The sequence below is a fragment of the Belonocnema kinseyi genome, chromosome 9 (genome assembly GCF_010883055.1).
Source record: "Belonocnema kinseyi isolate 2016_QV_RU_SX_M_011 chromosome 9, B_treatae_v1, whole genome shotgun sequence".
In the NCBI taxonomy this organism is placed as follows: Eukaryota; Metazoa; Arthropoda; class Insecta; order Hymenoptera; family Cynipidae; genus Belonocnema; species Belonocnema kinseyi.
The window spans coordinates 101,100,694-101,127,295 of record NC_046665.1 but is presented as its reverse complement, the minus strand read 5'-3'; the positions used below and the strand labels follow the sequence as shown (position 1 = coordinate 101,127,295).

Below are 26,602 nucleotides of genomic sequence, written 5' to 3'. Positions count from 1 at the left end.
TATAGAGCTCCAAGGAGATTATGTTGAAAAATAAAAAAAAATTTACCCAAAAAAAATTGTTTTTATACTTCATTCTAAGGACTTATTGAACTAACCTCGTATATTTAACAAAACAGTTGAATTTTCAACCAAAAAGATGCCTTCTATCATAATAGTTGATTTTTCATCCAAATAATGAAAATTTTCGCCAAATAGTAGGATTTAATTTTCAACCAAAATTATAACTTTTTAACAATATAGTTTAATTTTCAATAAAATAATTAAATCTTCAGCCGAATAATAGAATCTCTCATCAAAATAGATGAATTCTGCACTAAAAATGAAAAAATAGATTTTTCAATCGAAAAGACTTGGGGTCTTTTGGACCCCAATGTTTTTAAACTGTTGTAAACAGTTTAATTTTGGATATTTTTGTTAAGATGTTTTTTTTTGGGTATTCTTTAACATCTCTTGTAAAGAATCAATCGGCATAGTAAATTAAATTTTATTTTTAACACTTTGAAAAACAATGAAAAATTAATGGAATTTACGAATTTTTATATTCGTTGAAAAATGGTCTGGGGTCCAATGGACCCCCAGTGTCATTCAAGGGTTAAGAAAAAAATTGAATTTTCAACAAAAAAATACTTTTTTTAGCCAAATAATAGTATTTTCTGACAAAATAGAAGAATTCTGCACCAAAAACTGAAATAATAGATTTCTCAATAAATATAGAATCAACTATAAACCAAGGAAGATAACATTTTAAGATAATAGTTGAATTTTCAACAAAATAATTAAACTTTCAGCCAAATAGTAGCATCTTTAATAAAAATAGATGAATTCTGGACCAAAAATATGATAGACCTTTCAATTAAAATTAATTTACTTTCAACCATAAAACATTTATTTTGAACAACAGCAAAAAACCATGCCTTTTCCACCAAAAGATGTATTTTAACCATGAAAAGACGAAATTCTAACAAAACAGTTGAATTTTTTACCAAAAAGATTACCTTTTAACCAAACACATTCTTTTCGAAGAGCGAGTCAATACTGATTGCCAAAGTGAAAACAAATATGAAAAACGCCCGGTTAAAGAAAATCCCACATTTTTCCCGTTGCTTAAAAGAGCCGGCTGATCCCAGGTTTTCCCGACTTTTCCGGCCAGTGGCCACCATGAAAATTTTCTTGACCAAGTGATTGGGGAATGATGAAGCTTTGTTCACGGTTCTCAATAAATTGGCTGATGGATGTGGCGTGTGTCGCGAATCATATCAGACATTTAGACGAAAGCGAGACGTCCCAGAGTTAGGTTAGTGTCCCCGTAATTTGTTCGTACAAACGCAAACAGTGAGAGGATGCGACTTTTTAGTTTCCACTTTTTTTTGCGCGACGTAAGAGCGTTTCCTAATATCCGTTCTCGTTCAAGAAATCAAAGCGATTACCCACGCTACGTAGCACGTCTACAAGCGAATAAATCTGACTCGTGGCCGATTGAGATTTCAGTCGCAGAACAAAGGCGATGAAAAATAATCATGTATTCAATTTGCATGCATTAACTTCTAAATAAAGACCATGTAAAAAAGGATCTGGAAAAATAGTATCGCGAATCGTTGGTTCAATCACTTGGCTTTTGAAATTTAAATTTACAATTTCCTGAAGAAAAGACGGAAATAAAGCCAAATCATTTTTAATAGAGACTTGTACTGAATCAGAAATTGAATAAGCTTAAGATTCCAGCAGTCAATTCTATCGTGTTCTAAGCATGCACGATTAAAAGTGAAAACTCTGGTCGCATAAACCGGGGTTGTTTATCTAACGTCCACGAACCGTGGGTATTTCCGGCGAAATCGTGACGCGGATTTCGGAATAAAGCCGTTAAGTTCAAGTCGGACCAAGCTAGCCAACAAAACTACGATTGCCAGGAAGAGCGAGTTTGCGAGGAGAACCGATAAGGAAGCACGGAGTTTTACTTAACGGGAGTTAAATCATGGGTGAACCTCTGCTTCCTGCCTGCTCACCTCTTTCTCCTATCCGCCCTCTTCTGCATCTTCTCCTCTCCTCTCCTCTCACTCAAACTTTTTTGCAGACTATCACACCTTGCTACCACCTGTGCCCTCACTTCTGAATGCACTGATTTTCTTGCGGTCCGCAAACACATGTTTCACCAGGCCACCAAACACTCAACCTATCATCACAATCGCCGCTCAAAATAGAACAGAACAAACAAATCCCGTGTGGTTTATCAAGCCCAAAAACTCTTGGGTGAAATTAGATTTCTGATTTATTTCTATAACGTATTCATCAATTCGCCGAACTATTACCTTATTTTCAGCAGCAAAGACAATTTTCTCATTGAAAGACTTTTCTCGGCCGGATTTGAAAAAATCCCTCGATATCGGATTTCCCGAAAATATCGTGGACTCTCGCTTTTGCGTAAAGAGCCGTTTGATTTGACGAAAAGTGAGTGAAATCGCCTGAAATAAAATGGATGAGTAGACCGGAAGTGTGAGAATTGAGGGGGACGCGTAGACGCTTACGGTACCCGAAAACCGCCTAAGTGGCCGAGGTAATGGCAGCGGCCCATTCTGGAAACACAGTGCATCCGGACTGGGAGTTTCTATGGCAGAGCCTCCTTTTTTTCTTTATTATCCTTCATCGAATAAAAACTCAGGACTGATTCAACGCCCCCGTCATCGTCATTCTTCGCATCATTGTTCGCGGGGTTTTTGCCCTTACCTGCCGCGGGATATCACGATTTTACGGAAATTCGATCTGTTTTTACAGAGCCACAGCAGGATGTCCCCCATACGTAGGTATGAACATCCTTTTCGTACTTTCAGTATTCTTTCCCTTTTATGCTGTAACGAGGAAAATTGCGATTCAACACTCCATCAATTCACCAAACTTGAATTCAATTTGTAGTACAAGTCCGGGCAAAGTTTATATGTTGATGACAGTTAAACAAAAGCAAGTCAAATATTACAATTGGGAAAAGTTAACAAAAAGCACTCTCATATATCAATTTAGGTTCACGAAACAAGATATTGTTGTTCCCTTCTAAAAATAGGGATGAATTCTCCAACTTCTCCGTTTTTCTAGATTTAACACTCAAACGGTACACTGGTGCGAATTTGCACCGTCGTTTTTTAACAGGTTGGTAGCATTTGATCATAGACAGCTGTACGGGATTATCCCTACCACGACAAATACGTCCAAACCCCATTGTTTCAGGCCAAGTGATTTTCCAAAAACGCCGCTTTATTTATAACAAATTATCATGGGGAAAATTTACCATTATCTAAATATCTATAGAACCATTAGATTCAGCCGGAAATTTCACACAAAAAACATATGTTTAACATTATTCTAGCCTCAATCTTCTGTTTTATGTTCGAAGTTGAAAATGCAAAAGCCAGATTCGCACCAGTGTACCTTTAGTAGGGGGCCGGAAAGGAATGTACCGTTTGAGGGTGAATATTTGATGTTCACAGAAAAGTAGCGAAATAAAAGAAATCTTTCGCCGCTAGGCTAATGGAGTTTGCCTTTTGCAGCGCATTCATCGCACTTTCCGTACTATTTTCCAATCATTGAACTTGATACCTCAAATTCCTAACTTTTCGAATAAAAATATTACATTTTCTGCTTTAAAAAAACGATTTTTCCAAAAAATAAACGAATTCTCAAACAAATAGTTGAATTTTCAACTATGAAAGATAAATTAGCCACCGAACATTTCAGTTTTTAACTCAAAAAGGAAAGTTTTCAGTCAAAAATGGAATAGGTGAATTTTCAGTTAAAAACATTCATTTTCCACACGCAAAAAAACAACAAATTCTCAACAAAAAGTGATGAATTTTCAACTGGAATAGATGAATTTTAAACCTGATGCGAATTTTCAACCGAAAAGTGAATTTTCTAGATCAGTTTTTAATCATAAATGGAATAGTTAAATGTTTCAATGGAAACAAGTTTTCAACCGAATATTTGACTTTTGAACTAAAAAAGATAAATATTCAACCTAAAATATAATACTAGTTAAATCTTCAGCAAAAAAATAATAATTTTTAACTAATCTAATGAATTTTCATCTTCAATCATGAATCTTCACCTGTAATAGTTGATTTTAAACAAAAAGGATACATTTTATAAGAAAAGTTTAACTTTCAAGAAAATAGGCTTATTTCGACCAAAGAAAATAATATCACCCATTAATTTTTTACAAAAAGATAAATTAATTTTCTACCAAAAACGACGATTTGTCGACAAAATACATTAATTCCAAACAAAATAATTAAATTTTCGACTGAAAAGATTTTTTCAACCACTTACCTGAATTTTTAACTGAAAAAATATCAATTTTCAACCAAATAGTTGAGTTTGCAACTAAAAAAGATCAGCTTTCAGTCACAAAAGGAACAGCTGCATTTTGAGTTAAAAAAATTAATTTTGCTAAAAAAAAAACAATTTTTAAAATAAAATAGTAAAATTTTCAACTACACAGTTGATTTTTTAACAGAAAAAGATCAATTTCGAACACAAAAAATAGAATGATTACATTTTAAGGAGAAAATGAATTTTCAACTAAAGCGATCAATCTTCAACTGGATCAGTTGAATTTTCAACTAAAGACGAATTCTCAACAAAATACATGAATTTTCGACTAAAAACAAATTGCAATCAAAAATTGAATAAAATTATGCAATAGTTACATTTTCAGTAAAAGAAAAAATCAGTTTCGACCAAACAGAAAAACTATTTCTAAAAAATTTCCAAAAAATAGCTCCTTTTACAACCAAAAAGATAAATTTTGAATTAAAATGATAAATCTTTAACGAAAGAAAAGAATTTTAACAAAAGAGCTCAACTTTCACCCAAGTAATTAAATTTTCATTCCTAAAAAAGATGCTTCTGATCGAAAAATGTAGTAATTGGTATTTCGACAAAAAATATTAATTTTTCATTTTGAAAACAGTGGAATTGAACCAAGAAAGCCGGATTTTCAAAAGACGTTGAATTTTCAACTAAGAAAGATTTTTCAGTCAAGAGAGAGAAAACATTCCAACAAACCGTTGAAATTTGAAGCAAAGACATAAATTTTCAACCAAGAAGAATAATTATTTAAAAAAAAAGATTTTTCAGGAAACTAAATGAATTTGGAACCATATATTTGAATTTCCAACCAGAGAGAATAATTTTTCAACAGAAAATGAAATAGTTAAATTTGTATTAAATTTTTTTTCAATTTGAATAAAATAGTAGAACACAGAATTATAAAACTACTTTTATAAATGATGAATGATTATTATTGACAATTAAAAAAAAACATAAGCACGGTCTGGAAAAAATTCCGACTTTATCAAAATTCCCTGACATTTCCAGGTTCCTGCCAATGTATGAAAATTCCCTGATAATTCCAAATTTACCAGATTTTCCAGGTAGAGTAGAAACCTTGTAAGCATTCGATAATCAATAACCTTTTTACGATTAAAATGTTGAATCCAAGAGTAACGAATCATTGAAATTTGCCAAGGATGTCCTCGGGTTTCCCTTAGATTTAAAATCCAAGTTAAAGTGCACAAGGTAAATGAGAGGAGAATAGGGATTTACCTTTTTGAAGCATCTCGAGGTGCTCCCACAGGATGTCCCCCATGAAGGCAGGAGCACGTGCCAGAAAGGATTCCTTCCCCATGGCACAAATCTGTTTTCCAGTCATGTGTTGCCAGGGCTGCATCGCCACACCCGCTAACGAAAATTCCCTGATGGCCCAGTCCAGCCAGTGCATGACAGCTGTTTCCGACCATTGCCTCGGATCTGAAAGGATGATCAACCGCATTAATTCTCATTTCACAGTTCTCTCTTCTCTTTTTTATATACTTAAGCCACTTAAATCTAAGAGAAAAACAAGATAAACTATTTATGGTTCCACCAATCTACAAATTTATTTTATTAAAGGAAAGAGTACTTGGAACATGTTTATTACTTAAATGCTAAATAAATTCAGAATAAAAACTTTGAAAAGTGACTTCTCCTGGATTCCTCTCATGGTAAATAACTCACGGGAATACTGGGTTAGGTAAAGCAATAATAAAATTTGTTTGTTTGTTTTGATAGAGACAAAATCTTGCTGGGAAGAATCTAGTTGGTACAAAGTCAACGAACGGATATTATGACAAGTTGAAAGTATAATTATCGCCCCGCGATCCTTTAGAAGAAACAATACCGAGAAACATTGGAATGTCCCATTTGAGGTGCGCGCCCATATTTGCACGCGTGTCTTGCATTGTATCTTGGTATCTCTACACATGTAAAAGTACAGCCAAGTCTGTGAAAAGTACAGTCTGATCAGAGTGACAGATTTTTTTCACCTGTCATGTTTGATGATACTTACAGTTTTTATATATTCGAAAGACCACCTGCTCAAGTTTAATCTTCTAGGTGGTTTCACTCGTAATCTACAAAATAGATTTGGAAGAAAAACTGAAGTAGCCTTTGACCATAGAACTGACTTAGATAAGATTTGATTTCTAAGATGCAATCTCTGCTACCAGATGAGTCAAATCGTAAATGATTGCAGACTTCTAATCCTACTTGGTCGTAAGAAGGCGTTTATGAATGAAGCTAGTGATACGGTTTGAGGAATGAATAGTGCGTACGCGTGCGCAATGCGCACACATATAAAACCCATAATTCGTTGGTAAAGACGATAAATATAGGAAAGGTGAGTAAAGACGTGCAGTTTCTAACGGCATGATCAAAGCGACCGCAGATGTTTGAGGATCGCGCCGATGTTTGATCAACTTATTCCTTGTCAGCATTGTTAACAAACTCTTTACTCGCTCTCGCCTTTTTTCCCTCTTTTTTCAGTGTCATACTCATCATTTCGAGGTTAAATGTGTACAATCTATCTAAAAATACCTCTTGATGATTGACCATATGTTTAAATGTGAAGATTAAACTTTTACAGTCTCAAAAATGTTTGAGTAAAATGGACATGCTGCTAAGGATTGGGAAACAACCTGGCATAACTTGAGAGAATCAATACTTAGGTGCGCCAAACATTCATACATTATGAAAAAGTATTTTCACTAAGCCGAAAATTAAAAAGCTGAAATTACCATAAATAAGGAAAATCTTATTTTAGAAGTGTAAAGATGATTTCGGAATAGAAGAAGGTGTATGTTCAAAAAATATGTGTGCTGATAAATCTTTAAACGCCAGACGAAGAACAGGTGGATAATAACTATGGAAGGCTATTTGTGAAGAATCAAAGTCCCGACTTTATAGCAGTGCTTTGAGTTTAGTTTAGTACTTTAGTGAGTAGTGTATCGTTGGTTTAAGGCTTTAGGTATTTAGGAACGAGCCGACAGGGATTTAAGCTTTACCTGCTGCACAGGCGATATACCTGTTGGACACTGGTAAAATGTCTGCGATGCGCAGGTATTGGCTTTGTTACGTAACTCTGTTCGAATGGAACCTGGGTGGACAACAAAAGCCTCGGCGATTGTGAATCTTTCCATTCTGAGTGAATGAGTGATTCACTACCCGGGTTTCAATCTTTGCTAACATGGGAATTCTCTAATAACAAAAATTTTACTCAAATATTTGTCGTTTCTTGAATTTACCTTCTATATTTGATGTTATTGTTTGTTTTTAAATAAATCTATTGTATAAAGAGAGAAATTACTAAAAGGCTTAAGACTGATGATGGAAAATATGTTTGATTTTAGAAATTTAAAGATGTTTCGCAAAAGCGTTTGCAATAAAGATCTTGACAGTGAGACAATTCAGTTTGTTTTATGACATAAAAGCAATTGAGTGTACGTGATGAAATAATTACAATCATAAGAATGTAACGCAGTTGTTCTCAGTGTAGGACGTATCAAGAGAAATCAAATTGAGGATAATGACTGAATTCGGTAGGAGTTGCTGATCCGTTCCAGTGAGCAGCGATCTTTTGATTTGATCGGAGAGTGAGATCGTCATCTCCCAAGAGCTTGATTGTATACTCAGGGAATTGAAACACATACAACACACAATTTGTAATAACAATTTAGACTTTCTTAAAAACCAATATCAACTAGTATTATTACTGAAAAAAAATCCCTTTTCTCATTTCAAAATGAAGATTCCGTCCCACACCTAGCTTGCAAATGAGGATGCTCTCAAAATTAAATAAAGGAGACTGGAAACTTCAGTAGCAGCATGTAACATTTGTTTTAATAAACAATGATGAAGCAACTTTTATAAACTCATGACCTTAATCGCATGGAAATTCCTTTAAAAATAAGTAAGAGTAATTGGAGGTGCAATTATGAGGTGAAAGTCAGAGTGGATGAATGGAAGAGGGACGTCGCTAGGTCGAACAATGTTAGTACGAAAACAATTAAATCGGATAATCTGGGGAGAGAAGGTGGTCACTGGTCCGCCATTGGTTCGGAGACAAACGTGTGGGTAAAGTGCGTGAATGCGTGCATGCGATGCGATGTGATGTGCGACGCGATGTGCGGGAATCGTGAATGTGATGTTGATGGTTCTGATGGGGAGCCGATGCCACACATCCGGTATGCGCATTCAGAGCCACGCGAGTGTGACGTTACTTCCGGCCTACATGCCCTCGCCGGTACCCTCAGGCCAGATCACCTCGTCTGACCTCCGTGAACCTAGCCGCGCGAGCCGTTCCACTTCTGATCAAATGAGAATAGATGGATAATAGAGCTGCGGATTTTTGCATCCATCATACCATTTATAAAGATGACGATATTGATCTGAACTAGTCGGATTTTAACTCAAAAGGAAATCGGCTTAATTTTAAAATGAAAATAGGAACCTGAAGAGGCTAATTTCTGCTGGAGAGAAGCATTAATCAAACATGTACTAACTCAGTGAACTATTCCCGATTGAACTGTTATCGTGTGATTCTTAATCATGATTATAGAGAATGGCAGATTGAATGAATATGAATTGTTCGAAAGAGGATATTGACATTAGTCTAACCAAGAAAATAAATTTGAAAAAAATATCTAACATGCAAATATTGTAAAGACTATGAGCAAAGTGACTGGAGAAATTATGAAAGAGTTTTATCTTTGTGAAAAGATCAATCCAGATATGGTTGTATTTTACTCCATTTTCCGGTCGAAAATGCTTCCGACCTCGATGAACCTAATTGCCCGAGGCGGTTCCACTTCCTTTGGTATTTTAACACGAAAACTCAGAATAATCATGAAGCTTTCATTCATGGCGATACAAGGCTGTGTAATGGATTTGACATTGCTTTTCCCCCAGAGAATCTATTGTCTAAGTTTTTCAACTGGAAAAATCCAACCTCGTGGGAATCACAGCGAATTTCTTCAAAAATGATCTAAAAATGACTGAATAATCCTTCTAGAATTATTCAATAATAGATAGGAGACTGATATACATTGATGAGTCTTAACCAATCATCCTTATCCAAAGTTTCAGGATTCATTTTATTTTATCAATATCATTGTCTATTTTCAGGATTTATCTAGGAATCTTCAATCTTACCTTTGGTTATGTTGAGGCGAATTTGTTCTTTTTCCCAAGAAGCGAATGAGGCCTTTAAGGCCTCTGTCATCTTTTTGTTTGTCCCAGGTGTAAGAGGCGGCACTTGCGTCGGGATATCTGTAAAATAAAAAACAAAATAATTAACAAAATCCTTTAACTCTAACAGATAAGGAAAAAAATGACTATCGTGACTAAGAATTTAACTAGCAGTAATCTCACATCCATCAGACTCAATTTTAAAAATTCAGAACCGACATCACAGAGGGTGAAGATAGATAACTATTGCAGGTCACCATAACGCAAAGTTGACATTAACAACGAGAATAGTAAGCGCGTTAATAGAACGCATCGGCTTACAAGCGTCAGAATATTCTCGCACCAGCTTCATAGGTCATAAAATATATGTCCCGCATTACCATATGGCTGTGCTGGATGCTATCTACAGTAAATCTATGCGAGTCGATAAGGTTGCCTGGCTCCTTGACTATCAGGTGTCTCGGTTCGAAAGTTCCTCAACAGATTCGCTGATTCCTCTTCCTATATATATACTTTTTCCAACTCTCAGCCATAAAAAAATGATGTAAGTGGATACATGCAATCGGTACGATCAGAAAACTGATGCTTTTGTGCACAAGTGAATTTACACTTCCATTGATCACTGAGTCCTACCAGCTACTGGTACGTTAAGAGGCGCTTTCAAAAGTTTGAATTATACTCCTCCTCGGGCTAGAATATGACAAGGAAGTTCAGCGTAATAAACTGCCTCTCTTGATCTACATGGATGATATCCCTTTTAGTATATGGTTATTGTTCTTGGTTTTTACTGTAGATTTGGAATGAGTGAAAAGAAATTGAGTAACGGCAAGATAACAATTATTTAGATAATTTTCCAGGAAGCGAGTTCGCCAATTACTTCTTAACTATAGCTGTTATCTCTAATTTGTAAATAAAGATGATTATCATGACGTATCTCTTCACTAATTGAAAAATAGAAACAATTTTTCTTGGACAGTATTTGAAGACACCTTGCCTTTGAAAAAACATATGTTTTAAAAGGGGCTTTAAACCAGAGAATCTACACTCTACAAATTCATAGCTGGTTCTCAAAAGATAAAAACACATGATGAAGCCTTGGAATGGAGGGATTTGTGGTTAATATGCAGCAAAAGATCTCGTGATCCCTATTTGGTGTGCGAGTAACGTTTCAGAATTTTTGAACGTTTGATGCAAAACGTGTAGAAAAGTGCTCTCCCCCACGTGTGAGAAGGAAGGTTAATGGTAATTCTCACACACAGTCGGTGAGTTTGCGTCAGGTGTCGCGGCGGGGCGGCAAGGGTCAGTAGAGAGGACTAGATACCATCATCATAAAGAGGGGTGCAACTGCCAGGCAGGTGCAGGTGCATCGGAATACGCTTGCTCTATGCCTGCCGCGAGCCTTATGGTGCCCTTTGATGGGATATACCATTTAAATTCAAGTTGAGCCTGATTAAGTTCTTGGGTCATTTATTCGACAATTTAATCATTTGACCGAATCCAATTTCCATGCACACTGGAAAACTGACGCACTTAGAATGAACTGACCCTTATAAATAATATTAGTAGGGAAGCCAGGGCAAACCGGATTAGTGTTATATAGCTAAAGTGATAATAACTGGCGTTATATGGCTCTTTTTAGTAATAGTCAATTTAAACTTGGACACCAGAAGACTGCTGACCAGTTGCAATAAGTTGAATTAGGTTTTTGCGCATTTAGAAATTTCGATGCTATGTTACAATACGGGCGCGGTATATACTGAATGTTTTTTACTGTTTACCAAATCCTATCAATCTTGCTTGCTAATGTCGCTGTATGATTCAACATTGTATTCCTTAAAAAGTTGTTTGTTCTAAAATTTCAATCCGAGTAAAGTGAACAGGGCAAGACGAATAGGGTGCCCTTTCTTCTTTTTCAAAGATGACATGGATGGCGAAGAAATGTTCCATATTCCCTTCGCTACTTTGTATAAACACATAAAATCTAGAGAAACAGAGAAGTTGGGAAGATATATCCCTGTTTTCACAATGGAACAACAAGATGACCTTTCCGATGACTAAAATTTTGATATATTCCTTTATTGGCTTTGCCCTCCTGCGGTGGGCATATTCAATTTGACCAGCCTTCCCCTATTTCTTTGAAATTACCAATGAGCAAAGGTAAATATTGACAGCACCCACATTTCTCTTATATAAAAAATGGAGTTTAGAATATTGACATTATATTTTTGTAGTTGACATATAGGCGAGTTGAGGATTCATAGGAGCAAAATAGACATATGAATGAGTTGATTATTTGAGCCAAGATGATGATCGCAGTTTGAGGGATTTAAATATTCCTTGGTGGTCCGAAGCTTCTCACGGTTTGGGATCCAAGCTTAGATGGCACGATCGATTAGCTTACTTCTCTGAAGCAAATCAAATTATGAAGTCTGATGAGAAACCCCAGGTTTCGACCAGTGACATACGATAACCTATTTCACTGCTATTTGTGGAAAGTGTGGGCGAGGACCCACTGACGCACGGCCTCATCAGATTTTCATATGTACATCGCATGTCCTTTCGCCGATGCAACGTCTTCAAGTGCATTAGAAAATTAAAAAACAAATTCAAATCCCTTTTTTTTTATTTATTGCATAATTTTAAGAGAAGAAAGAGCTTTCAACAGGGTAGCAAAATAAGATAAGGCCGGAATTTGGTATATTCTGAATTCAAAAAATTCTTTTGAGAAACGTTGGACCACCTGAAACCGATAACTGATGAACGTGGTGGGCATCGCCATTCAGGGCGTGCATGAAAAGCTTAACAGTGACACACGCTCAGGGGGAGTGCCTAACCGACAATCGTTAAAGAAGCCGATTGAAAACCCACGTGCCACGCGTAGTGTGCCAGCCATCGCGAAGAATTTCAATTAACAATATTCGTGGAAATTTAGCTTTCGGCAGAGGCGCATCAGCAAAAGTGTGATTGCATCCGAGATTACGACATACCACGGTAACACAAGAACAAAACAAAATAGAATACTCAAAAGAAACATTATTTCTCCAATTTTATATTCTATTTAAAATCAGTACTATTGCTGCAAAACGGGGCTAACCGGCGCGTCTAGGGTAAAACAGGTCACCTGCAAATTTATTCTTCATAGCTAATCATTTCTTTCTCTGAATAACAGTATTTCATATCAGGGATTGTTTTATTTTCTACAAATATTAAACTTTTTTTAAAGTTTGCTAGGTGCAAGATTTGGTTGGATTGTGGAATGGAATACTTTTTGTTCTCCAATTGGAAAATACTAATTCTACGATTTACATTGCACCCGCATGTATAACTTGAAATAAATTCGATCGTAATTTACATAACGCATCAATCTTTAACAATTACAACAATTAGTTACTTTATATATCCTCTACTGCTAATTACAGTATGTAATACCCTCATTTTTCCAAAGACAATCTTTTAAACTAAAAGCGGCAAGAAATGAGCGAAGACTTTCCGTTGTCTTTCCCACGGGGGCAGGTGCTCACCTGAGTTATGGGTAATACGAGAATTAAATAATCGGGACTGTTGTCGCCGTACAACAGGGGCGATCGTCGCGGCGCCTCGAACAAGGGGATCGATACGAAATAAGAAAACGGAGAAGAAATAATAAAAAGTGACAGGAGAGAAAAAAATAAGTAGAGTTCGACCACTGCTCAATCGAATCGAAATGCAAATTTTGGGCCTGACTTCTGACCCCGACGACACTTCACCTCACGCGTTCTACATAAATTTGCATGCTGCGTGTTATTTGCGGCCGAAGTTGATATCGAGCTCCCAAACTAATTATACCGGCAGATGAATATTTTCTTCATCCGATAACCTTAATTGGCTTAAAAAACGCATTTATATTCTAAAGCCTTAAACCTCTCAGCAACGATTGACACTTTTTGAAAACCGAGCTTAATCTCTATTGAAATCAATGTCAATTATTGTAATTTTAACATTCAAGAATGTTTTCCCCATTAGAATATGGTTTCCAAACACGATCGATTCCCACACAACAATGGTTGAAATCCCAATTTCGAAAGTCCCTGACTAATTTTTGTTTTTACCTGACAGTTATAAATTTTTCTTTCAGGTATAAAAACCCTAGAACTCGGAAAACAATAATGTTAATGCAAGAAAAATGTTTTTTTTTCTTACTGTTTGATAAACTGACGATGAATTCTTAACCAAATAGTTTATTTTACCTAATAAGATGAATTCTACCAAGACGAATTGCTAACACAATACATGAGTTTCCGCTAAAAAAATTTTGAAAGTAAAAACATATTTTGAACCAAAAATCGAATATTTAAGAAAATACTTCAATTTCACAATCACAAAGATAATTTTTTAACCGAGAGATTAATTTTCTATAAAAAAAGAGAATTGGCTGCATAATATATGAACTTCAAGCAAATAGTTCAGTTTTTAAGACAAAAAGTTGAATTTTAACAAAATTATGGAATTTTAAGACCAAAAACAACGAGTGTTTAACAAAATAAGCGAAATTTTAGCTAAAAAACATATAAATTTGTAAGCAACAATGGAAAGGTTATACATTTTCTGTTTCAAAAAATAATTCTCAACTAGAAACATATTTTCAAAAAAATAGTTAAATTTTCAACCATAGAAATGAATTTTCAATTACGAAGACAAATTTTTGAGAAATAAGATTAATACTCGACTAAAAAAAATAAATAATGGCATGAATTTTCGACTGGATAGTTGACTATTTAAAAAAAAAAGATGGATATTCACCAGGTGGAAAATTATACACAGTACGATATAATTACGTATAAGTTTTCCGTTTGGGTCAAGAAAAAATGAAATACAGGTTTAAATTTTCAGTTAAAGAAATATTAACAATAAATAATAAAAATAATGAGTTTTTAACCAAATAGTTCAATTTTCGTTTGAAAAGATAAATATTTAACCAAAAAAGGATTAGTTATATTTGCAATTAAAAATACATATCAACCATAAAAAACGAATTTTCAACAAGATTAATAATTACATTTTAAACTGTACACGGAGAAAACTACATCGCAAGAATTTCAATATATACCGTAATTCCTGCGCTATATATCGTAATTATCACATTATAATATCGTAAAATCGTGATATCGTACATTGCAAGATTTTACATTGTATTATTATTTTATTATATTAATTATACGAGGGTTCTAGTAGTAGCCAAGCGATGCTAATGCATTATAATATCCTAAAAAGCTCCAGAACCTGCTTGTCCGTTATCATACTGCGCTTTATTTCAATACAGAGGTGTTGCGATATCATTGTGCAATATAGTTTTCTCCGTGTAGAAATAAATTTTTAATCAAATAGATACATTTTCAACCAAGAAGATTAGTTCTCTACAAAAAAATTTTATTTAATCAAATAAATGAATTTTCAACTAAAAAGATCAATTTTGAATAAAAAATGGAAGTTATATTTTAAGATAAAACAATGGTTTTTGAACTAAGATTACGAATCGTCAAAAAGACTTGAATCAAACCAAAAGCACCAATTTTCAACAAGTTACTCAAATGTTCAACCGCAGAAATTTAATCTTAACCAAATAGTTGGATTTTCATCGAAAGAGATGAATTTTCTACCAAAAAAGAAGGATTTTCAAATAAAAAGATAAATTTTTTTATATTATATTTTAAGATAATAAAAAGTTTTTAAAACTACGATAATGCATCATAAAAAAAAGTTGAATCAAACCAAAGACGAATTTTTATTTAAAGAGTTGCATTTCAACCAAAAAAGATTAAATTTCAACGACACAGATGAATTTTTAATCTAGAAACACGAACCTTCAACCAAAAAGTTATATTTCAATCAAATTAACTAATTTTTAACCCAAAAAGACGAATTTTCAATTAAGCAGTTAAATTCTCATTCAATAAGAATTACTTTTTAACAAAATTGATGGATTTTCAACAAAATAACAGTAACCACAAGATGCACTCTCAACAACTAAACCAACGTTCCCTGACTTTCCAGAATTCCCTGACCTGTACCAACTTTGTACAAAGTGTCTTTCTTGAGAGAAAAAAAGCTTTTAAGGCTATAATATATGGAAATGTTTGAGGACCTCAAGGTGACATGTTCATCCCCAAGGGCTTGGATTGTTTTTTTCCCCGAAATTTAAAAGTGAATCGAGGCAAATGAAGGCAATAAATTGAGAATTGTCATGTTTCTTTTGGGTAGATCAAGGGCGAGAGCATGCAGGACTCCTCGAAGAAATTTAACGGACACAAAGGCACGTGCTGGCAACTTGGCTTATCCCTCTTTCCTCACCCAGCAGCTCGACAACTGCTGCAGCTGTCGCGAACCTATATCCCATACGTGGCGTATTTCCAAAATCAGTCGTCCTCCCGAACATATGGCGAGGCGACGAGGTCATTGGGTTCATTAAAAACCGAGAAACGCTCAATTCTTCGAAACACGGTCTCTTTTACAAATTACTATAACGATCTATCATATAGCCATATACTCCAGAGTCCAGAGACAAAACGAGAGCATGCACGAGAAGACTGAAATTAACAAGTCCCTCATGCAGCCACAATCCTCAATCCTCGGCTTTTAAAAACTTTGATAATGCAGTGGACAAGACATTTTTCACACTCAAATCCGTTTTTAGAATCCGAAATTTTTCTATGAGACTTGAATCAAGACAGAAAGCGAGGACAAATTTCGCCTCAAGAGGATCTTTATGAGCAAAATAATTCAAGAACCAAAAATTCAGATTCAATTATACAATTTATATTAGATTGCTTTTTTACACAAGTGTCCTTATGTTTGTATATATGGAAAACAGAAGCCATGCCACACAAGAAGCCACGAGTGACTTAAAAAGTATAAAACTCATAATGGGACATCCATAAATAACGTAACAGCTTTAGGGGCGAGGAGGTTCCGGAAAATGTAACGATCGGATATATTGGGGGAGATCAATAATGTTACGCAATGTTTTTAACAAATCAATCTTACTGGAAATCCATATATCCAAGATTATAATATATAACGTTAAAGTTTATTAATTTTACAAAAAATATGATAATAGTGTGAGCCTAAGACATTTGAAAAGATTCCAAGGAGTTTCCGAGGATTTCAAGATTTCCAAATATTTCAAAGGATTTTTTAAGAATTTCAAGACACTACAAGGTATTTTGTAAAATTCCAAAAAATTTCAGCAATTTCTAAAGATTTTAAAGGCTCTCAATATGACATTATAATGGATTCAGCAGGATCTTAAAGGATTTCATAGAACTTCAAAAATTTCAAGAGATTTTAAGGAATATCATCAGATTTGATGTAGTTTCTCGGGAATTCAAGGGATTTAATAATATTTCAATGAATTTTCGAAGAATTTGTTCACAAGAATTAAAGAATTTTAAAAGATTTTAACAGATTTTCAAATATTTAAAAGTACTTCTAAATATATTTTTAAAAATTGGAAAAAGTTTAAATAATTTGAAGATAGTTTAAAAGGTTCCAAGAAATTTAAATGTATTTCATGAATTTGAAGAAACTTCAGGAGATTTCAAATGATTTGAATGATTAAAGGGTATTTTAAAAGATTCCAAGGAGTTTCAAGGACTTTAAAAGCTTACAAGGGATTTTTAAAGATTTCAAGGGAGTTCTAAAGCATTTTAATGGATTTTGTAAGACTTCTAAATACTTCAGGCTTTTTTAGGGGATTTAAAGGCTTTCAATAAGGGTTTTAAAAGAATATTTCTTAGGATATCAAAGAATTTTGTTGGGTTTCAAAAATTTCAACGGATTTCAAGGAATGCGAAAAAGTATGAGATTTCATGTAAATAGACTAGATTTCAAGGGATATCAAAAGATTTCAAAAGATTGACATATTTGAGGTTATTTAAAGGATTTTAAGGAATTTTAAAAATATAAAAAAAATGTCAAGGAATTTCAATTAATATCATTATCAGAAGCACAAAAATTGAAGGATTTCAAAGCATTTAGAAAATGTAAAGAGATGTTCATATTTTAGTAAATTTTTGAAGATTTCATGCAATTTCAATAGATTTCAAGGAACTTCAAAAGATTTCAAAGATTTAAAGACATTTCAAAAAAATTCTAACTAACTTCTAACATCTTACAAAAATTTCAAGCGATTTCAAAAGATTAAATTATTGGAAATACTTTAGGGTAGGTTAAATGATTCCAAGGGAGTTTCAAATATATTAACAAAATCTCAAAGAGTGTTAAGGAATATAATCAGATTTTATACAACCTTACAATATCTAATATTTCAAATGAGTTTAAAGACTTTAAAAGATATTAGGGCACTCAAAAAAATATCCATAGATTAGTGAAGGGTTTTTTGATCTTCTAAATTGTTGTTACAAATATAAACCCTGGTTTGATAAAATATTTAAGAAAATGTTATAATCTCGTTTAATATTACATTTGCTTAAACTTCAGGACACGACAAGGAGCGTCCGACAAGGAGCGTCCGACAAGGAGCATTTGAAACACTGCATGCTTCTTGCATCCTAAATGAAAAATCAGCACTGTGAAATTTCTGAAACCACTTTTTACACGTTTTACTGAGCAAATAATTTAGATTATCTCCACTACATTTTTTCAATTTGAATACAAAGAAAATTCTGTATCTCAAATAATCCTTGTCGGACGCCATTTTATTGGCTAATGATTTTTTAGGCGAAGTCCGCAGGGGCGCCATCTATTATATTGTGTTTAAAGCTTAAAGCTCCCCCTTTAAAACATCGAATTAATTTATAGACCTAAAATATATAGTTCCTTTGTTGACTATTACATATTATTTTAATTTTATTTCTTCTCATTTTAATAGATTCTATTTATTTGGTAATTCGGATTTTTGGACAGTATTTACCTAAACTGTATTTTATAAAACAACGCTTAAATTATTTGGAGAAAATCACTTTTTTACGACATCTTATTATGGATGACCCTTAAATACTTTTAAATATTTCTTTCACGAAGAACTTCTTCAATATTTTGACAAATTTTCAAAAATAACTGTTTTGTGTATTTTGCGATAAAGTATTATGGTATGAGTGGTTTAACACCTCTGCAGATTATTTTAAGCTTGGAAAGCTGCGTTTACTGTTTGCAACAATAGCTTTCTTTGTGTGGCAGACACAGTCTGCCACCCCATGGTGGGAAGTTTATCGACTGAGAGGAGTCACGTGACGCACCCTCTTTGCATTGGTACACCTGTTGCGCCCCTAGGTTAGAGCATTGTACCTTGAGGTCTGCAACATATCCATTTAAAATACCTTCGCAACCTTTTCGATTCTTTATCGAAAGAGACCTCAACTTTTTTTCTCATTTTCACATATGCATGACGAGGGACCAATCAACGATAAAAATTCAAGCGAAACTTACTCTCTAAGAATAACGAACTTCTTATAACACCTGTTGCTCCTTACATCAAACCCTTATTTTCACATCAGTCAACTGGCCTTTAAATGTTGAAAGAAACGTTTAGGAAATTCCATTAATTAAGTATGGGTTTTTTAGGGAGAGGGGCCCCGCAAATGTTTCGAATCATTATTTGAGGGGCGGGGGGGGGGCAAAACATGTATTACCTAAATTTCCTGCTTTTAATTAGTTTTTATTTCTCATAGAAGGAACACAAGTCGACCTCAAGAGTCCACAAATGATAATTCAAAAGCAAGTTAAGTTAGGGTCATAAAATTCTGAGGGATTTTAGTGATAAATAATTTCCATCCTTGGTCAAATTTAGAGCCGGATCAGATAAGAATACATTAAAAGTAATTTGAATTTTTTTTTAATTTTCACGAATTTTTATCACGGTTTTGGTAGCAATACCAGGATCTGTAAGCCGAATTTTGTATCTTCTTTTTAAAATTTTACTCATTTTTTGTAAATATGCTAATTGAATCTGGTTGTGGCTGTTGAAATAACTTTTTAAACTATTAAACATCATTGTGTGTTTTATTTTGTTTTTTATTATGTAATAATTTATGTTCCATAGTCCAATATAGAGTCAAGGATCCCTGGACATTTTTTAAACCTTTTGAAATCCCATGAATTCTTTTAAAGATTTTTTTCTTTCCTTATCATTTTTAAAATCATTTTCCCAAAAATTCTTTGAAATATTGCAACATATTTCGAAATATTATGAGATTCTTTAAAATCTTTAAATTTCCTTCAAAACTAACTAAAATCTTCTAAATCCGAGGAAATCTTAGTGAATCTCTTGAAATCCTTAAAGATATTTCAAGTATTTGCAAAATTTCGAAAATTACGCCTTCCTTTAAAATCCCATTGAAATCAATTAAAATCTTTAAAACTCATGGCAATCTTTCTGAACTATTTGAAATCTATTTAAAAACTTATAAAACTAATTAAAATTACTCCAAATCCGCTAAAATTCTTTATAATATTCTGAAATTCTTTCAAATTCCTTAACTTCGTTTGAAAACTCTAGAAATAAAAAATTTCCTTAAAATCCTTCGGTATTTCTTGGAACATTGTAAAATCTCTTGAAATCTGGATTAAGCTTTCTAAAACCCCTTAAAATCTTGTAAAATGCCTTAAAAATTTTATATTCTCTCTAAAATTATACTTTGTAATTTACATCAAAATATTTGTAAATCCCTTGAAACCAGTGAAACCTCTCGAAATCCATTAAAATAATTTTGAATACCCTACAAATTTTGCATTGCCCTAAGATCTTTTTCAGTCTCTAAATAAATTTAAAATATTGTTAAATCCCATCAAAATGTTGTAATTCTTTGACTTTCAAATTACAGAAAATCTTTTGAAATCTCGTTTACAATTAAAACAATTTTATATAGACTTCAAGTCCCATATAATAACAGTTTTGGGGATTGTCTCGCACTGGCCTTGTTAATAAATCGCTACCCTCGAAACGTAAACGAACAGGGCCGCCCTAAAACTTTTCCAATTCGAATGTACAATATTGAGCAATATACTAAACTGAGTACTCGCGCACCGCGGCCCTTTAGAGGCGAGAGTTGCAACCGTCTCTCGCCCTGTCCCTTGAAAAAATACGTTGGCCTGCAGTTCTTGGAATTACAAAACCGGACCGGCTTTTATGGGACATGAAGTGTGTTGAATAAAAAATGTGAAAAAGTAGGTAACAGGGTTCTAAAATTTAAAAAACATCCCTGTGTGACAATATGCATTTCCATAGATAAAGTTAACAAAATATCTCGATAGAAAAAGATAAATAATCAGAGGAGAAAATAGAAAAATAATGATTTCTGTTGGGCCATGTGCACGAGTCTAACCGACATAAGATAAAATTCGAAAGATAACGAAGAAAAGATTGTATGAAGAAAAATACATTCCTATCGCGGCTACTGTCCGTCAGTCATGGACGTTCATTGTTCTTCGACATTGTAATGGATTTTGTGGCAACGCCCAGTAAGAAGGGTTGACTCGTTGCGGTTTAAAGATAAGCAATACTGTGAGGGATAAATAAGTAGACGATACTAAAACATCGACTCTCTTACTTTTTTATGCTTTTTCCTAGAAGCTCTCTAACAACTGTCGTACTTCAAACAATCGCCACAAATCTCTTTGCAAAAACTTGTACAATCTCCAAGATATCCATAACAGAGTTGCTACAAAGTACCCATTTCGGAATTCTCTGACTTTCCTTTACTTTTCATTAATGTTAATCGGGAAAAAAAGATTTGTGCTCATATTTATTTCAAAGGCTTTTGGTGAAATTTTTAGAATACTTTCACTGACACAGTTTCTTTTTTAACAAAAGAAAATGGACTCTTAACCAAAAATGAAACAATGTTACTTTCACTTTAAAAAATTAAGTTTCGATTTTTAAAAAAATTCAATAATATAACATAATTTTCAACGACAAAATTAATTTTCAACCAAGAAGATTAATTTTCTGTAATAATTAATATTTAGAGCCAAAAATATTTTAATTTGACTCAAAAGCAGTTAAATTAAAAAAAAATGTGTCGGATTCTGAAACACTCGTATAGTTCGATCGTTCTTTCTGCATTTTTTGTTTTATAAAAAAATATTTAAAGAAGTATTCACTAAGAGGTACATTTTCTTGTCTTTTTGACAAATTTAAAGAATTCAAAAAAAAGTTGGGCTATTTTTCTAAAATTTGAACTTTCAATTTTTGATTTTTTAAATATATATATTAATTAATTTTTAAATAAATTAATGTTGTGATGATCGTGAAAAAATATTGGAATCTATTATGTACAGTTATATAATCTAAAAGTGAACTGACCATACATTAGGACATGTTCGGCTGCGGATTGATATAAAATATTTAACAATTTCACAGATTATTAAAGATAGCTTCCGGCAGGAAATAAAAATCAAATGTTCTATTTTTACAAAAATAAAAACTTGCTCCCGACATATCGGACGCTGGGTAATAATAAGATACCAAAAAATTTGTCTGTTCCGAAAAAATCAAAATTAATACAGTATGTACTTGATTTTAAAGAATTATTCGTACAATACACCAATTTTCGGGGAAATATTGATTATACTAACAAAAGATTTGAATTTTGTACCAAGAAAGATTTTTCCGTCATTAAAGAAAAAAAAGTCATCCAAAATTTTAAATTTTCATTCCATAAAGACGAATTTTTCACAAAACAGCTAAATTTTCAACAAAATAAAAAGTGATTTGTTAACATTATTCTTGAACTTTCACAAAACAATAGAACTTTCAAATAAATAATAAAATTTGTAACTGCAATTTAAATTCTTAACAAGAAAAATAAAAAATTATACGCTTGTAAGACAAGTGTTAACACATTTGCTTTAATAAATCTAATATCATTCAACTTTCACGTTTACTTAATTAACCAAATTTATATGCGTCTTAATGTTTAAAGTTAAAAGCGAAAATAATTGAAAATGCATTTCTTTGCTCAAAACTTAAATATTTATGTTCCCTATCTTTGTATAATCTTATTAAGATTATGTGGGTAGGGGGGTGGGGTCAGAGCAAATCTTACGGTATCCTGCATGGGGGAAAGGAGGTACAACATTCCATAAAAACGCATTACGTAATTTGTGGATGAAATCTAAACATAAATTACAGTTTATCGAAAATTCCCTGAATCTTTCAGGTTTTTCCTGACATTCCCTGACTAGGGAGGCGATTATATACATTCATTTTACATTATGTGAATTTCAAATTGACCTCACTTTAGTTTTTTGTCAACAAAAATTTACATCAGTTGTGAATTTTGAAAAAAAAACTTAAGTAATGGTTATTTCAAATTCACTTCACTTCAGGTTTTTGTCAAAAAAAATTGACATCCGTTGTAAATGAGGACAAAAAACTGAAGTAAGGTGAATTTGAAATTCATGTGAAAGAAAAATAACAGTGAAATGAAATTATATAATTACCTCGCAGTTTTAAATTCCCCGACACTGCAATAAGCCTCTTACAATATTTTCTGTAAGATTATATGAATTAAACTTTGATATTTCTATTTTAAGACCATTAACGCGTGAAGGACACGATGGGCGGGATAGATGTGGGTAAGGTTTTGGGGTTTTTGTATTATAATTTTTTTTGTGGGGATGCCATTATAAGAGAGCTCATTAGTGATATACGGTCGTGCAACAAGTGGTAGTATTGTCAATATTAGCCGGTGATTATCAAGAAAACCGCATGTTTTGCCGAGATAGGCTCCTTGAGTGTGCCTCAGTGTGCCTGGCGATAATGTGAGCCGCCGACTTCCTGGGGCGCTAGCAATCCTGACAGAGATTGGGCTCATGGACGTCACACCATCATAGATAAAGGCGTACACTAACGTTAACGAGGGCGCAATTGTCCCGTGGACCAATTATCATTTCGTCGGAGCTGATTAACCGGTTACTCTGGTCCACCAGATAACAGGCAGCTATCCTGAATCCCTTATCAACAACTCTTATGCTTATGGCAAACAATACACTTGTCACTCAACAAAAGAATAAAATATTTCCACTCGAATAGCATTTATGTGACTTATTACCATTCAGGGTGGCGATTCGGCGGAAAATTTTGAACTGCCCGCCATTTCTGGTATTCCGGGTCAAGTTTCTTAATTTTCCTTTACCACAACAGAGCAAAAAATTGCAAAATTAATTAATTTTTAAATAATATTATGTACCTTCAACTAGAATAGTGTAATTCTAAACTAATCAGATGAATTTTCAAATAAAATGATGAATATTAAACTGAAATACTTGAATTTTCAGCAAAAAGATGAATTTTTAAATAACAAAATTAATTTTATATCTAAAAATATAATTTTTAAACAAAATAGTTGAATTTTCAATCGAAGGAGACAATGTTTCAACCAAACAGTTGAACTCTTCTATAGTGCCGATTTTAGGGCTGACGGTGTGCGGGAAATATATCAGTACAGCCCGCTCCGCTTTTGTTTGTTCACGCCTGAGTACTCGCCTGAGTGACAACCGCAGACAGAAAGACGAATTTTCAACTAAAAAAGAACACTTTTTGGATGAATTTTCAAGAGAAAAAAAGTAATTTTCAAACAATGAAATTGAATTTTAAAACATTATTTTCTACCAAAAAAGCCGATTTTCTATCGAAAAAGTAGTTTTTTTAAAACAAAATATGTGAATTTTCAATGAAATAAATACACTTTTAACTAAGAAATACAAATTTACATCCATACTGTTAAATTTTGAACTAGGAAAGGTACATTTTCAGCTCAAAGTGGAATGGTTAAATTTTTAGTTGAAAAAATTAACTTTAAACTAAACTGACGAATTTTCGGCCAAGTAGATTAATTTTCTACAACACAAGACAAATTTTCCACAATTTACATGAATTTAAAAAAAAATTGAATTTTTTGCACACATAATAGCAATTCTCAACAAAATAGTCGAATCGTCCAACAAAAAAATGAATTTTTAACAAAAGCATTTAGCTTTTAACCGCAGCTAGTTCAATTGTCAAGAAAAAAAGTAAATGCCCAACAAAAAAGGAAAAAAATGTATATTATAATTCATAAATATTTCCTCTTCGAAATATTACTTCTACTTTAAAAACCCCGTGAAGTGCTTTCTTTTTCTGAAATTCCGAAGAAGGAACTTTTAATCTCTGACGAATTTTTGCTTGGAACAGAAGTTTTTCAAAACTGCTTTCTTCTAAATCCCAGTTTCAATTCTTTAAAAAAATTTCCGTTACATGTGAAAAAATCCCTGTTCCAAGTGAAATAATATTTCTTTACCAAAACTCCCTGCCCTAAAACAAAAGCGATAAACATTTTCACTCACATGTCCTTCAACTGTGGATAAAGTAGAAGTCACTTGTGTAAGTTGACCAAAATGATTAAAATAATGAAAACTTGAATTTTGCTGCAATCAGAAGTAAATTCCCATAAATCAGAAGTAAATTTATCGGTTCAAATTCAAATATTCGCAGAGGAACGTTTCTATATATTGGTTCGTTTTTATTTTGAGGAGTACAAAATGAATATTTATAAATTTCGCACTCAGGCGCTTTAAAGTTAAATAATCTTCAATGCCAGGAGCATAATATTGAAGCATGTAAAGCTAAATGATTCTAAGACCACTTTTTGACGAAAATGAGTTTTCTTCAAACACCATATACTTTCTCGCATTTTACACACATTTCAGTGCAAAAATGGCGGTGTTTATAAAGCTTATTAAACGGGAGCTTTTCACACTTCCCAATTTACCAGCTTTAAGTTAAATTTCATTAAATTGCAAAATTTTACATTCTACACTTTTATCGGACGAAAACTGGAATTCCAGCAGCCACCCTAAAAATGCGAAATAACCCATATTTAAACATTCAAAATTTTACTAAGAAAACAATAGGGATTTATGTTAATAATCTAAATTAAGAATCTCAAACTTTATTTCTCAAAAGTTTCAGGTTACTAATAACAGTCATGCCAAAACTTATCTCACGCTTTGATCATTTTTAACCACACAAAATAGAACAACTTTCCACAGGGACGATAAATTCCCACGTTCTAAGAGCTCCATATTAAATAGAGCCTTAATTATAATATTGCAATTGGCTACTGGAGATTAAACTTACTTTTTGGACTAAATATCGGTTTAGTTTTTTTAATGCATTTTAAATGGGAATAATAATACGGCAACAAGCTTCACACTGCCGTCGGCGAGTGATAATGAAGGATGTGGATAACGCGTACGAGATATTTAATTTACTTTCGTCTCAACACGCATATATTTTGTTGACTGAGCTTGTAGATCTAAACTTTAAACATTTCTGCACACATAAAAGCTGGGTAGGTTTGAATCAAAGAAACATTTTTGTCAGTGCATAGAGCATCCTTTTCCCAACCTGCGTATTGCGATTCAAGAGATATCTTACCCTTTAAAGCCTTCACAGACGGTTCTCTAGAGGTTCTAACGAGGTACATAATTACAGACATGAAAGTTCCAGATGCTAACAACAATTCTCTAAATTTTAGATTTTGATCTACTAATTGCCCTCTAGTGTAGGTTTCAATTTCTTGAATTGGAAAGTCCTTGATTTTTTCTCAAATTTAATTGAATGTTTTATGTCTCAAAGATGTTGGATTCTTATATAGTGAATTTGATAAATTATTCAAATGAGTTATAAAATCCAAAAAATGTAATGATTGTAAATTATAATTAATTTTGTACGAGATACTGAAGTTTAATTAAGAAAAAATAGTTTACATTAAAATTGTTTATTTAATAACAGATTGAATCCATTTTGCATCATGTAGACTTTACAGTTTTAATCCCAGAATCTTTCCGCGCAAAATATGTTGTTTTTATAGAAAATTCAGCGAAATGTATTTTTCGGATTTGAGAAAAAATTAACTACAAAGTTAAAAGTACTTTAATTTTGACTTCTATTTAAGAAACACATTTTTTTCTTTAAATATGTATAGTGTCTGATCTAATTCAGATGGTATTCCAATTTTCTTTTCGGATTCTAATGATTTTCACCATCCTCTGTTAAAGTTCTTTAGAAAAATTG

General features: G+C 33.0%; 1 protein-coding gene across 3 annotated transcripts in view; it reads right to left on the bottom strand.

Annotated features, from left to right (window-relative positions):
* LOC117179522 (ETS-like protein pointed) overlaps positions 1-26,602 on the bottom strand; it is a 249,344-nt gene that overhangs the window by 58,800 nt on the left and 163,942 nt on the right. For all 3 annotated transcript variants that reach the window (XM_033371404.1, XM_033371403.1, XM_033371405.1), the window contains 2 exons: positions 9,514-9,630; positions 5,593-5,796 (listed from right to left, as the gene is read on the bottom strand). In XM_033371404.1, the coding sequence (XP_033227295.1) occupies positions 5,593-5,796; positions 9,514-9,630 (321 nt within the window). The remainder of the gene's footprint in view (positions 1-5,592; positions 5,797-9,513; positions 9,631-26,602) is intronic.